The sequence below is a fragment of the Oncorhynchus clarkii genome, unplaced genomic scaffold, assembly GCF_045791955.1.
Source record: "Oncorhynchus clarkii lewisi isolate Uvic-CL-2024 unplaced genomic scaffold, UVic_Ocla_1.0 unplaced_contig_3141_pilon_pilon, whole genome shotgun sequence".
Taxonomy (NCBI): Eukaryota; Metazoa; Chordata; class Actinopteri; order Salmoniformes; family Salmonidae; genus Oncorhynchus; species Oncorhynchus clarkii.
Genome location: NW_027258784.1, coordinates 1 through 12,350, shown reverse-complemented (window position 1 = coordinate 12,350; position 12,350 = coordinate 1). Strand labels below are relative to the sequence as shown.

Here is a 12,350-nt window from a genome sequence, read left to right as displayed (position 1 = left end):
CTAGAGGAAAACCTGGTTCAGTCTGCGTTCCACCAGACACTGGGAGATAAATTCACCTTTCAGCAGGACAATAATCTAAAACACAAGGCCAAATATACACTGTATAAGAAGACGTTGAATGTTCCCGAGTGGCAGTTTCGACTTAAATCTACTTGACAATCTATGGCAATACTTGAAAGGTTTGTCTAGTAATGATTAACAACCAAGTTGACAGAGCTTGAAGAATTTTGAAAATAATAATGTGCAAATATTGTACAATCCAGGTGTGTAAAAGCTCTTAGAGACTCACCCAGAAGGACTCACCCAGAAAGACTCACAGCTCTTAGAGACTAACCCAGGAGGACTCACAGCTGTAATCACTACCAAAGGTGCTTCTAACATCTATTGACTCAGGGTTGTGAATACTTAAGCAAATTCAATGCATTTTATACATTTGTTATCATTTCTAAAAACATGTTTTCACTTTGTCATGATGGGATATTTTGTGTAGATGCAACACAACATGTGGATTAAGTCCAGGGGTATGAATATTTTCTGAAGACATTGTACCAACCTGTACTAAACCCACCTGGGCTAATGGCTAACTCAGCCTACCTGTGCTAAACCTACCTGGGCTAATGGCTCTCAGCCTACCTGTACTAAACCCACCTGGGCTGATAGCTAACTCAGCCAACCTGTACTAAACCCACCTGGGCTGATGGCTAACTCAGCCAACCTATACTAAACCGACCTGTACCAAACCCACCTGGGCTGATGGCTAACTCAGCCTACCTGTACTAAACCCACCTGGGCTAATGGCTAACTCAACCAACCTGTACTAAACCCACCTGGGCTAATGGCTAACTCAACCAACCTGTACTAAACCCACCTGGGCTAATGGCTAACTCAGCCAACCTGTACTAAACCCACCTGGGCTGATGGCTAACTCAGCCAACCTGTACTAAACCCACCTGGGCTAATGGCTAACTCAACCAACCTGTACTAATGGCTAACTCAACCAACCTGTACTAAACCCACCTGGGCTGATGGCTAACTCAGCCAACCTGTACTAAACCCACCTGGGCTGATGGCTAACTCAGCCAACCTGTACTAAACCCACCTGGGCTGATGGCTAACTCAGCCAACCTGTACTAAACCCACCTGGGCTGATGGCTAACTCAGCCAACCTGTACTAAACCTACCTGTACTAAACCCACCTGGGCTGATGGCTAACTCAACCAACCTATACTAAACCCACCTGGGCTGATGGCTAACTCAACCAACCTATACTAAACCCACCTGGGCTGATGGCTAACTCAACCAACCTGTACTAAACCCACCTGGGCTGATGGCTAACTCAACCAACCTATACTAAACCCACCTGGGCTGATGGCTAACTCAGCCAAACTGTACTAAACCCACCTGGGCTGATGGCTAACTCAGCCAACCTATACTAAACCCACCTGGGCTGATGGCTAACTCAGCCAAACTGTACTAAACCCACCTGGGCTGATGGCTAACTCAGCCAACCTATACTAAACCCACCTGGGCTGATGGCTAACTCAGCCAACCTGTACTAAACCCACCTGGGCTGATGGCTAACTCAGCCAACCTGTACTAAACCCACCTGGGCTGATGGCTAACTCAGCCAACCTGTACTAAACCCACCTGGGCTGATGGCTAACTCAGCCAACCTGTACTAAACCCACCTGGGCTGATGGCTAACTCAGCCAACCTGTACTAAACCCACCTGGGCTGATGGCTAACTCAGCCAACCTGTACTAAACCCACCTGGGCTGATGGCTAACTCAGCCAACCTGTACTAAACCCACCTGGGCTGATGGCTAACTCAGCCAACCTGTACTAAACCCACCTGGGCTGATGGCTAACTCAGCCAACCTGTACTAAACCCACCTGGGCTGATGGCTAACTCAGCCAACCTGTACTAAACCCACCTGGGCTGATGGCTAACTCAGCCAACCTGTACTAAACCCACCTGGGCTGATGGCTAACTCAGCCAACCTGTACTAAACCCACCTGGGCTGATGGCTAACTCAGCCAACCTGTACTAAACCCACCTGGGCTGATGGCTAACTCAGCCAACCTGTACTAAACCCACCTGGGCTAATGGCTAACTCAGCCAACCTGTACTAAACCCACCTGGGCTGATGGCTAACTCAGCCAACCTGTACTAAACCCACCTGGGCTAATGGCTAACTCAGCCTACCTGTACTAAACCCACCTGGGCTGATGGCTAACTCAGCCTACCTGTACTAAACCCACCTGGGCTGATGGCTAACTCAGCCTACCTGTACTAAACCCACCTGGGCTGATGGCTAACTCAGCCAACCTGTACTAAACCCACCTGGGCTGATGGCTAACTCAGCCAACCTATACTAAACCCACCTGGGCTGATGGCTAACTCAGCCAACCTATACTAAACCCACCTGGGCTGATGGCTAACTCAGCCTACCTGTACTAAACCCACCTGGGCTGATGGCTAACTCAGCCAACCTGTACTAAACCCACCTGGGCTGATGGCTAACTCAGCCAACCTGTACTAAACCCACCTGGGCTGATGGCTAACTCAGCCAACCTGTACTAAACCCACCTGGGCTGATGGCTAACTCAGCCAACCTGTACTAAACCCACCTGGGCTGATGGCTAACTCAGCCAACCTGTACTAAACCCACCTGGGCTGATGGCTAACTCAGCCAACCTGTACTAAACCCACCTGGGCTGATGGCTAACTCAGCCAACCTGTACTAAACCTACCTGGGCTAATGGCTAACTCAACCAAACTGTACTAAACCCACCTGGGCTAATGGCTAACTCAGCCAACCTGTACTAAACCCACCTGGGCTGATGGCTAACTCAGCCAACCTGTACTAAACCTACCTGGGCTAATGGCTAACTCAGCCAACCTGTACTAAACCTACCTGGGCTAATGGCTAACTCAGCCAAAAGGTCCCACAACTGTAGCTTACTCATTGCTGCATTATTTCACACAGTCCTGGTGTTCTGAGTTCAAACAATCAGGTTAATACAAGCAGGAGTATTTAGGTCCAATCAGGTAGCCCAGTGGTTAGAGCGTTGAACCAGTAACTGAAAGGTTGCTGGATCGAATCCCCGAGTTAAAAATGTCGTTCTGCCCTTGAACAAGGCAGTTAACCCGCTGTTCCCCGGTAGGCCGTCATTGTAAATAAGAATTTGCTCTTAACTGACTTGCCGAGTTAAATAAATAAAATAAAATACAATCGGTTGTATTCTGGTGTGACATTGTAGCTGCTCTCTCTCCTGCTTTCTCCTGTTGCTATAGTAATGATTACAGTGACAGTTATAACCACCTGACACCACTAGAGAAGTGACCACATAGGAAGGATGTACGAAGGTTGACAGTAACGAAAGTCCTTGGACATGTTCCAAATGGCACCCTATTCTCTATAGGGCTCTGGTCAAAAGTAGTGCACTACATGGGGAATAGGGTGCCATTTGGGATATACAACCTGTCAGTTTATGAATGTTTCCCAACACAAGTCAAATTCTGACTCAAATGTTACTTGGTTTATACATGTCTTTGCATACCAGGCCAGCACAACAAGTATTGATTGGCACCTTCTTCTAACTATATAGTGCACTACTTTTGACTAGGGCCTATAGGGGTAGTGGACTATATAGGGAATAGGGTGCCATTTCAGACCGAGACCCAGCATTAGCTATATATTCCAAACATCACCGGAGACCTTGGCTCATTATTGGTCTGACTGCGTGGCTGTAACGGACAAGAACAAGGCCTCATAGCCAGCTGACAGCTGTTCAGAAGTCAGTGCATTGTCATCCTGCAACTGTATTGGTCTGACTGCGTAGCTGTAACAGACAAGCACAAGGCCCCATAGCCAGCTGACAGCTGTTCAGAAGTCAGTGCATTGTCATCCTGCAACTGTATTGGTCTGACTGCGTAGCTGTAACGGACAAGAACAAGGCCCCATAGCCAGCTGACAGCTGTTCAGTAGTCAGTGCATTGTCATCCTGCAACTGTATTGGTCTGACTACGTAGCTGTAACAGACAAGCACAAGGCCTCATAGCCAGCTGACAGCTGTTCAGTAGTCAGTGCATTGTCATCCTGCAACTGTATTGGTCTGACTGCGTAGCTGTAACAGACAAGCACAAGGCCCCATAGCCAGCTGACAGCTGTTCAGTAGTCAGTGCATTGTCATCCTGCAACTGTATTGGTCTGACTGCGTAGCTGTAACAGACAAGAACAAGGCCTCATAGCCAGCTGACAGCTGTTCAGTAGTCAGTGCATTGTCATCCTGCAACTGTATTGGTCTGACTACGTAGCTGTAACAGACAAGCACAAGGCCTCATAGCCAGCTGACAGCTGTTCAGTAGTCAGTGCATTGTCATCCTGCAACTGTATTGGTCTGACTGCGTAGCTGTAACAGACAAGCACAAGGCCCCATAGCCAGCTGACAGCTGTTCAGTAGTCAGTGCATTGTCATCCTGCAACTGTAAAATACCACTAAGAGAAAGGGTTATACATCATAGGATCAGTCCCTATATTCTGGTCATAGTGCACTACATAGGGAATAGGGTGCCCTTTGGGAGGCAGACATTCTTTACCCAGTTCACCAGACAAACTGTCCTACAGAATCCCGACTTGTTTATATATATGGTGAGACATTGTTCCACTAAACGTGGAGTAGATTGTTTTAATCGACCCGTTAGGAACCGAGCTGCACAGTGGTGGAGGGACTGACCTGAGCTTGTCCAATAAGAGAGGCTCGTTTTGCTACAGAATGCACTAATGAAAACAGCCCGTTAAGCAGTATGCTGTTTAGTTAGTCCACAAATTTCTTGTTAACAAATTATAGTTTTGGCAAGTCGGTTAGGACATCAAATTTGTGCATGACACAAGTAATTTTTCCAACAATTGTTTACAGACAGATTATTTCACTTATCATTCACTGTGTCACAATTCCAGTGGGTCAGAAGTTTACATACACTAAGTTGACTGCCTTTAAACAGCTTGGAAAATTCCAGAAAATGATGTCATGGCTTTAGAAGCTTCTGATAGGCTAATTGACATAATTTGAGTCAATTGGAGGTGTACATGTGGATGTATTTCAAGGCCTACCTTCAAAACTCAGTGCCTCTTTGCTTGACATCATGGGAAAATCATAAGAAATCAGCCAAGACCTCAGAAACAAAATAGATGGCATCACGAGGGGAAATTATGTGGATATATTGAAGCAACATCTCAAGACATCAGTCAGGAAGTTAAAGCTTGGTCGCAAATGGGTCTTCCAAATGGACATTGACCCCAAGCATACTTCCAAAGTTGTGGCAAAATGGCTTAAGGACAACAAAGTCAAGGTATTGAAGTGGCCATCAAAGCCCTGACCTCAATCCTATAGAACATTTGTGGGCAGAACTAAAAAAGTGTGTGTGAGCAAGGAGGCCTACACACCTGACCCAGTTACACCAGCTCTGTCAGGAGGAATGGGCCAAAATTCACCCAACTTATTGTGGGAAGCTTGTGGAAGGCTACCCGAAACATTTGACACAAGTTAAACAATTTTAAAGGCAATGCTACCAAATACTAATTGAGTGAATGTAAACTTCTGACCCACTGAGAATGTAATGAAAGAAATTAAAGCTGAAATAAATAATTCTCTCTACTAATTATTCTGACATTTCACATTCTTAAAATAAAGTGGCGATCCTAACTAAGACAATAAATGCTTACTAGGATTAAATGTCAGGAATTGTGAAACTGAGTTCAAGTGTTTTTGGCTACGGTGTATGTAAACGTCCGATTTCAACTGTAGTGACTCTTGTTTCCTTTGTTCCCAGTGAGTTTCCTGCTCCTGCTTCCTGGTCTGAACCAGCATGGCGTCATAAGCAAGTACGCTGGCATGGCCAAGAGGGAGATCAACAAACTGCTGAAACAGAAGGAGAAGAAGAACGAGTAGGAAGAAAGGAGGAGGAGAAGAGGGGATCTGTGAGATGAGACGAACGAGAGAGAAGAAAATGAGAAACCCGTAGATCAAACGTAAAAGAAAAGGAGCTTCAACGAAGTACTTCCTCAGTCTGCTCAGACCAACTCTACACACGCCCTCTCCCCCCTTGACCTCTGACCTGTCACCTAACCAACCAATCACCTGGCGGCATTTGTTTTTCAACAGGAAGTGTTTTTCCACCTATCCTCCCACGCATGCAGTCAGTCGCCACGTCGGTCAAGGCTTTAGCTCACGAGTAGACCACACTGAAACATTACAACACACACATATGAACCCCCACCCCCCACATGGAGGTGGCCCCCAGCTGTGTCTGTCTCTAGATCCTATAGGGAGGTGTTTAAGATACCAGTCACTTATTATTACTTTTGAAGTCCGAGGAATGACTACTGAACAGAAACCTCTAGCAATATTATTATCCCCTCCCCCCACACATATAATACCATCACAATACAACATATAATCAAACTCCATCTCCCAGAGAGGATGGGTAGTTTAATGGACATACTGATGGTAGGTAGTGTCAGTATTGTTTCAGGAGGCTGGGACACTGCTGTTGTTGTTGCTGCCATCGTTCTTTTACCTTTCAGATTCCTGCTTCTGTCTGTTTTTTTAAGATTGCACTGAAACCGTAGCAGAAACTGGAGTTTAGAGTAGAGAAGCAGACCTAGGTGACATCTCCCACGTGACACCCTATTCCCTATGTAGTGCCCTACCCCTATAGGCCCTGGTAGTGCACTAGTAGTGCACTATCTAGGGAATAGGGTGTTATTTGGGACTCGAGCCTAGTCTGGTGACATTTGGAATATATAATTCTGGGTCTGAAATGGCACCCTATTCCCTATGTAGTGCACTACCCCTATAGTGTGACCAGGGCCTATCTAGGGAATAGGGTGCTATTTAAGGCACCGCCCTGGTGTGAGCTGACACTGGTTCAGAGACACAGACCTAGGATCAGCGTAACCTGCCCCCTACCCTGACCTTCCTGTCTAGTCCAGGGGATCTTTACTGGTCCCCCTGTTACGCTGCTAGCTGGACCTGCTAGTCCTTTATCTGTCCCTCTATCCCTGTCTCACGACAGTCTAAACCCAGCTCACGTTCCCTGTTAGTTACCAATAACGCTGCTAGCTGGACCTGCTAGTCCTTTATCTGTCCCTCTGTCCCTGTCTCACGACAGTCTAAACCCAGCTCACGTTCCCTGTTAGTTACTAATAACGCTGCTAGCTGGACCTGCTAGTCCTTTATCTGTCCCTCCTCTATCCCTGTCTCACGACAGTCTAAACCCAGCTCACGTTCCCTGTTAGTTACTAATAACGCTGCTAGCTGGACCTGCTAGTCCTTTATCTGTCCCTCTGTCCCTGTCTCACGACAGTCTAAACCCAGCTCACGTTCCCTGTTAGTGGGTGAACAATCCAACGCTTGATGAAATCTACTAATAACGCTGTTGGCTGGACCTGCTAGAGTCCTTTCTGTCTCTCTCTCTCTCTGGTCGGGGGGCCGATGATTGTAAATACGCCAATCCTCTTCCTATCTTTATTTCTCTGTCTTGTCTGTGTTTATATTCTTTACCTACTATCTCGCTGTTCCTCTCCTCCATTTCATCTGTTTTGAGTTCTCTACAAAACAATGAATAAAGTCTGATTTAAATGAACATGGATGGCGGCTCGCTCATTGATCCTGCTTCGTAGTTTACCCATTGGGTGTTGAATGTTGATGTTAGGGAGGGGTGTTGAATGTTGTTGACGTTAGGGAAGGAGAGGGAGGGGTGTTGAGACTGTACTGACTGTCCCCCCCCCAGGGCCAACCCTCCATGTTAAATGTCCTGTCAGACAGACGTGGTTAGATAGTAGATGTACTGTTCTACTCAAGGCACTGGACATACTTTTCATTTGCATACACACACACACACACACACACACACCCTTTCAGTCTCCTATGTACACATTCTCTCTCACACAGTTCCCATTAATTAGTTATTTTATTCAGTGAAAAGCCCCTCCAGTTTAGTGCTGTACCACTCAGCCCAGATCTGCCAGTTCAGTGCTGTACCACTCAGCCCAGATCTGCCAGTTCAGTGCTGTACCACTCAGCCCAGATGAGCCAGTTCAGTGCTGTAACACTCAGCCCAGTTCAGTGCTGTACCACTCAGCCCAGATCTGCTAGTTCAGTGCTGTACCACTCAGCCCAGATGAGCCAGTTCAGTGCTGTACCACTCAGCCCAGTTCAGTGCTGTACCACTCAGCCCAGATCTGCTAGTTCAGTGCTGTAACACTCAGCCCAGACCTGCCAGTTCAGTGCAGTACCACTCAGCCCAGATCTGCCAGTTCAGTGCTGTAACACTCAGCCCAGATGAGCCAGTTCAGTGCTGTACCACTCAGCCCAGATCTGCCAGTTCAGTGCTGTACCACTCAGCCCAGATCTGCCAGTTCAGTGCTGTACCACTCAGCCCAGTTCAGTGCTGTACCACTCAGCCCAGACCTGCCAGTTCAGTGCTGTACCACTCAGCCCAGATCTGCCAGTTCAGTGCTGTACCACTCAGCCCAGACCTGCCAGTTCAGTGCTGTACCACTCAGCCCAGATCTGCCAGTTCAGTGCTGTACCACTCAGCCCAGTTCAGTGCTGTACCACTCAGCCCAGACCTGCCAGTTCAGTGCTGTACCACTCAGCCCAGACCTGCCAGTTCAGTGCTGTACCACTCAGCCCAGATCTGCCAGTTCAGTGCTGTACCACTCAGCCCAGTTCAGTGCTGTACCACTCAGCCCAGATCTGCCAGTTCAGTGCTGTACCACTCAGCCCAGACCTGCCAGTTCAGTGCTGTACCACTCAGCCCAGATCTGCCAGTTCAGTGCTGTACCACTCAGCCCAGACCTGCCAGTTCAGTGCTGTACCACTCAGCCCAGTTCAGTGCTGTACCACTCAGCCCAGACCTGCCAGTTCAGTGCTGTACCACTCAGCCCAGACCTGCCAGTTCAGTGCTGTACCACTCAGCCCAGTTCAGTGCTGTACCACTCAGCCCAGATCTGCCAGTTCAGTGCTGTACCACTCAGCCCAGACCTGCCAGTTCAGTGCTGTACCACTCAGCCCAGATCTGCCAGTTCAGTGCTGTACCACTCAGCCCAGATCTGCCAGTTCAGTGCTGTACCACTCAGCCCAGACCTGCCAGTTCAGTGCTGTACCACTCAGCCCAGATCTGCCAGTTCAGTGCTGTACCACTCAGCCCAGACCTGCCAGTTCAGTGCTGTACCACTCAGCCCAGTTCAGTGCTGTACCACTCAGCCCAGTTCAGTGCTGTACCACTCAGCCCAGTTCAGTGCTGGACCACTCAGCCCAGATCTGCCAGTTCAGTGCTGTACCACTCAGCCCAGACCTGCCAGTTCAGTGCTGTACCACTCAGCCCAGACCTGCCAGTTCAGTGCTGTACCACTCAGCCCAGATCTGCCAGTTCAGTGCTGTACCACTCAGCCCAGATCTGCCAGTTCAGTGCTGTACCACTCAGCCCAGACCTGCCAGTTCAGTGCTGTACCACTCAGCCCAGTTCAGTGCTGTACCACTCAGCCCAGATCTGCCAGTTCAGTGCTGTACCACTCAGCCCAGTTCAGTGCTGTACCACTCAGCCCAGATCTGCTAGTTCAGTGCTGTACCACTCAGCCCAGACCTGCCAGTTCAGTGCTGTACCACTCAGCCCAGTTCAGTGCTGTACCACTCAGCCCAGATCTGCTAGTTCAGTGCTCTTCAGGGAGCAGGTTTATTAGTAAGTGTTTATTGCAGGGAGTTGTTCTGACTAGATGGAGTCTTAGTGGACTGGTGGTTTTGGTTGTATTTCACTGGTGTTGGACTGAACTGCACTCAGTTGGGTCAGAGTTGGTTGTGTGTGTGTGTGTGTGTGTGTGTGTGTGTACGTACACGTACAGTTGAATTGTGTGTTTAGTAGAGTCGGAGGGAGCAGCAGTCTGTCTCCCAGCGTCGTGTTGCCCACAGGACTCTGTCTCCAGACTGTCTCCTGGCGTTACCTGGACCTGCTGGACTCCTGGCCTCACCTGAAACGCATACAACGCATGTACACACACAAACAGCTGTGGTTCGTACAGGATACTGTGGGTTTACATGAGAAAATCTAAGAAAGAAGAAAACAGTGTGTATTACCTGTCAGTATATCATGTTGATGCCACAGTGTGGGTCTACCAGTGGGGTCGTGTGGTGAGGGAGAGGGGCTAGGACTCCTGTGCTCACTGCGATAGGTCGTCCAGTAGGGGGTGGGCTCCTTGGGATTGGTCACCTCTCTCATGGCCACGCCCTCGCGATTACGAGACCAATTACTCTGACCCAGCCTATGAAGAACATTGAACTGGAGGGAGAAAGATATAGGGGGGAGATAGAGAGAGAGGGGGTAGAAGGATAGAAGAGGGGCCAGAGAGAGTAGAAGTATAGAGAAGGGGGGGGGGGGGGGTAGAAGTATAGAGGAGAAGGGGGGGGGGGGGGGTAGAAGGATAGAAGAGGGGCCAGATAGAGGGGGTAGAAGGATAGAAGAGGGGCCAGAGAGTAGGATAGCAGACGGGGTAGAAGTATAGCAGAGGGGGTAGAAGGATAGCAGAGGGGGTAGAAGGATAGCAGAGGGGGTAGAAGGATAGCAGAGGGGGTAGATGGATAGAGGGGCCAGAGAGAGAGAAGGTGCAGAAGGATAGAGGGGCCAGAGAGAGTAGAAGTATAGAGAAGGGGGGGGGGGGGGGGATAGAAGAGGGGCCAGAGAGTAGAAGGATAGAAGGGGGGGTAGAAGTATAGAGGAGAAGGGGGCCAGAGAGAGAAAATAAGAATAGGGGTTTAGAGGGACAGCGAGGGAGAACAGGGTGCGAAATAGAAAGATACAGGGGATATGAGTAGAGAGAGATACAGGGGATATGAGTAGAGAGAGATACAGGGGATATGAGTAGAGGGAGATACAGGGGATATGAGTAGAGGGAGATACAGGGGATATGAGTAGAGGGAGATACAGGGGATATGAGTAGAGGGAGATACAGGGGATATGAGTAGAGGGAGATACAGGGGATATGAGTAGAGGGAGATACAGGGGATATGAGTAGAGGGAGATACAGGGGATATGAGTAGAGGGAGATACAGGGGATATGAGTAGAGGGAGATACAGGGGATATGAGTAGAGGAAGACCTCGTTGGTAGAATGGAGAGGTGTGGGAAAGAGGGAGATGAATAGAGCTGTTCCATTCTATTCAGTTGTTCAGTGGTTTCCTTCCTCTGAGGTTACAGCACCCTCTACTGGTGACATTGAGTACTGAAGACAGCTGCCTCTGACAATTATAGTGACGACATGAACGTACGTGTTGCACTGAGACAACACAGAATGAAATAAAGCTCAACTGACAGTCCTTCATCCATCCATTCAGAATGACACTTGGTCGTACCGGGATGATGTCTTTGGGGTTATGGATGTCTCTGCTGTGTGTCTGTGATTGGCTGATGGATGTGTGACTCAGGTCCAGCTGACTGGTGTGCTGGGAGGGGTAGGCGGGATCTCGGGGAAAGAAGACCAGAGGTTGGCCGTCGGCCTCCCGCCCACAGTAACTCTGGAGAGAACCAGGAAGAGGATCTCAGGACAGGTCATGCCAAAGACACACACGTGTGTGTGGTACAGGTACAGTTCTATAATACCATCTAGTGGTACAGTCCTGAGTGTGTGTGGTACAGGTACAGTTCTATAATACCATCTAGTGGTACAGTCCTGAGTGTGTGTGGTTGTGGTACAGTTCTATAATACCATCTAGTGGTACAGTCCTGACCTGAGTGTGTGTGGTTGTGGTACAGTCCTGACCTGAGTGTGTGTGGTCGTGTAGCTGGTCCCAGATCCCTGTGGGTCCCCTAGTGACAGGGTGCTCTGGTGCATCAGACGCCCATGCCTCGGGCCTGAAGACTGGGGTTTGCCTGGACCCCGCTGCCCAGTCAAGCTCTCTGGGATGTGGGTCATCCGGCTGCCCATGGGCACACTATCCACCTTGCTACCCTGGCCGAAGCCTACTGTCACCACAGCTGTGTCCCGGTTCTTAGACATACTGCTGGTCAGTCCCCCTGGAAAACAACATATCATTTATCTATCAAGGTTCAGTCCCAAATCGTACCCTATTCCCTATACAGTGCACTACTTTTGGCCAGAGGTTCAGTCCCAAATCGTACCCTATTCCCTATACAGTGCACTACTTTTGGCCAGAGCCCAATGATAACCTATTCCCTATATAGTGCACTACTTTTGGCCAGAGCCCAATGATAACCTATTCCCTATATAGTGCACTACTTTTGGCCAGAGCCCAATGATAACCTATTCCCTGTATAGTGCACTACTTTTG

The 12,350-nt window shown here is 48.8% G+C and overlaps 2 protein-coding genes across 3 annotated transcripts in view; one reads left to right on the top strand and one right to left on the bottom strand.

Annotated features, from left to right (window-relative positions):
* LOC139398536 (ADP-ribosylation factor-like protein 6-interacting protein 1) overlaps positions 1–7,651 on the top strand; it is a 29,239-nt gene extending 21,588 nt beyond the window's left edge. Inside the window, exons 6-7 of one of the 2 annotated variants that reach the window (XR_011631473.1) lie at positions 5,837–6,457; positions 7,418–7,651. Coding sequence is in view for 1 of the 2 variants with exons in the window: in XM_071144485.1 (XP_071000586.1) it covers positions 5,837–5,955 (119 nt within the window). In the remaining variant the exon portion in view is untranslated. Of the gene's footprint in view, positions 1–5,836; positions 6,970–7,417 lie in introns of those variants that run through there. The other variant, XM_071144485.1, reaches the window with a different exon arrangement.
* A 2,273-nt stretch (positions 7,652–9,924) lies between these two features.
* LOC139398538 (uncharacterized) lies at positions 9,925–12,058 on the bottom strand. Its single transcript, XM_071144488.1, has 4 exons — positions 11,822–12,058; positions 11,415–11,576; positions 10,144–10,345; positions 9,925–10,037 (listed from the first exon to the last, which is right to left on the bottom strand). The coding sequence occupies exons 1-4, from the start codon at positions 12,056–12,058 to the stop codon at positions 9,925–9,927; spliced, it is 714 nt and encodes a 237-aa protein (XP_071000589.1).
* Positions 12,059–12,350: the final 292 nt, after the last annotated feature.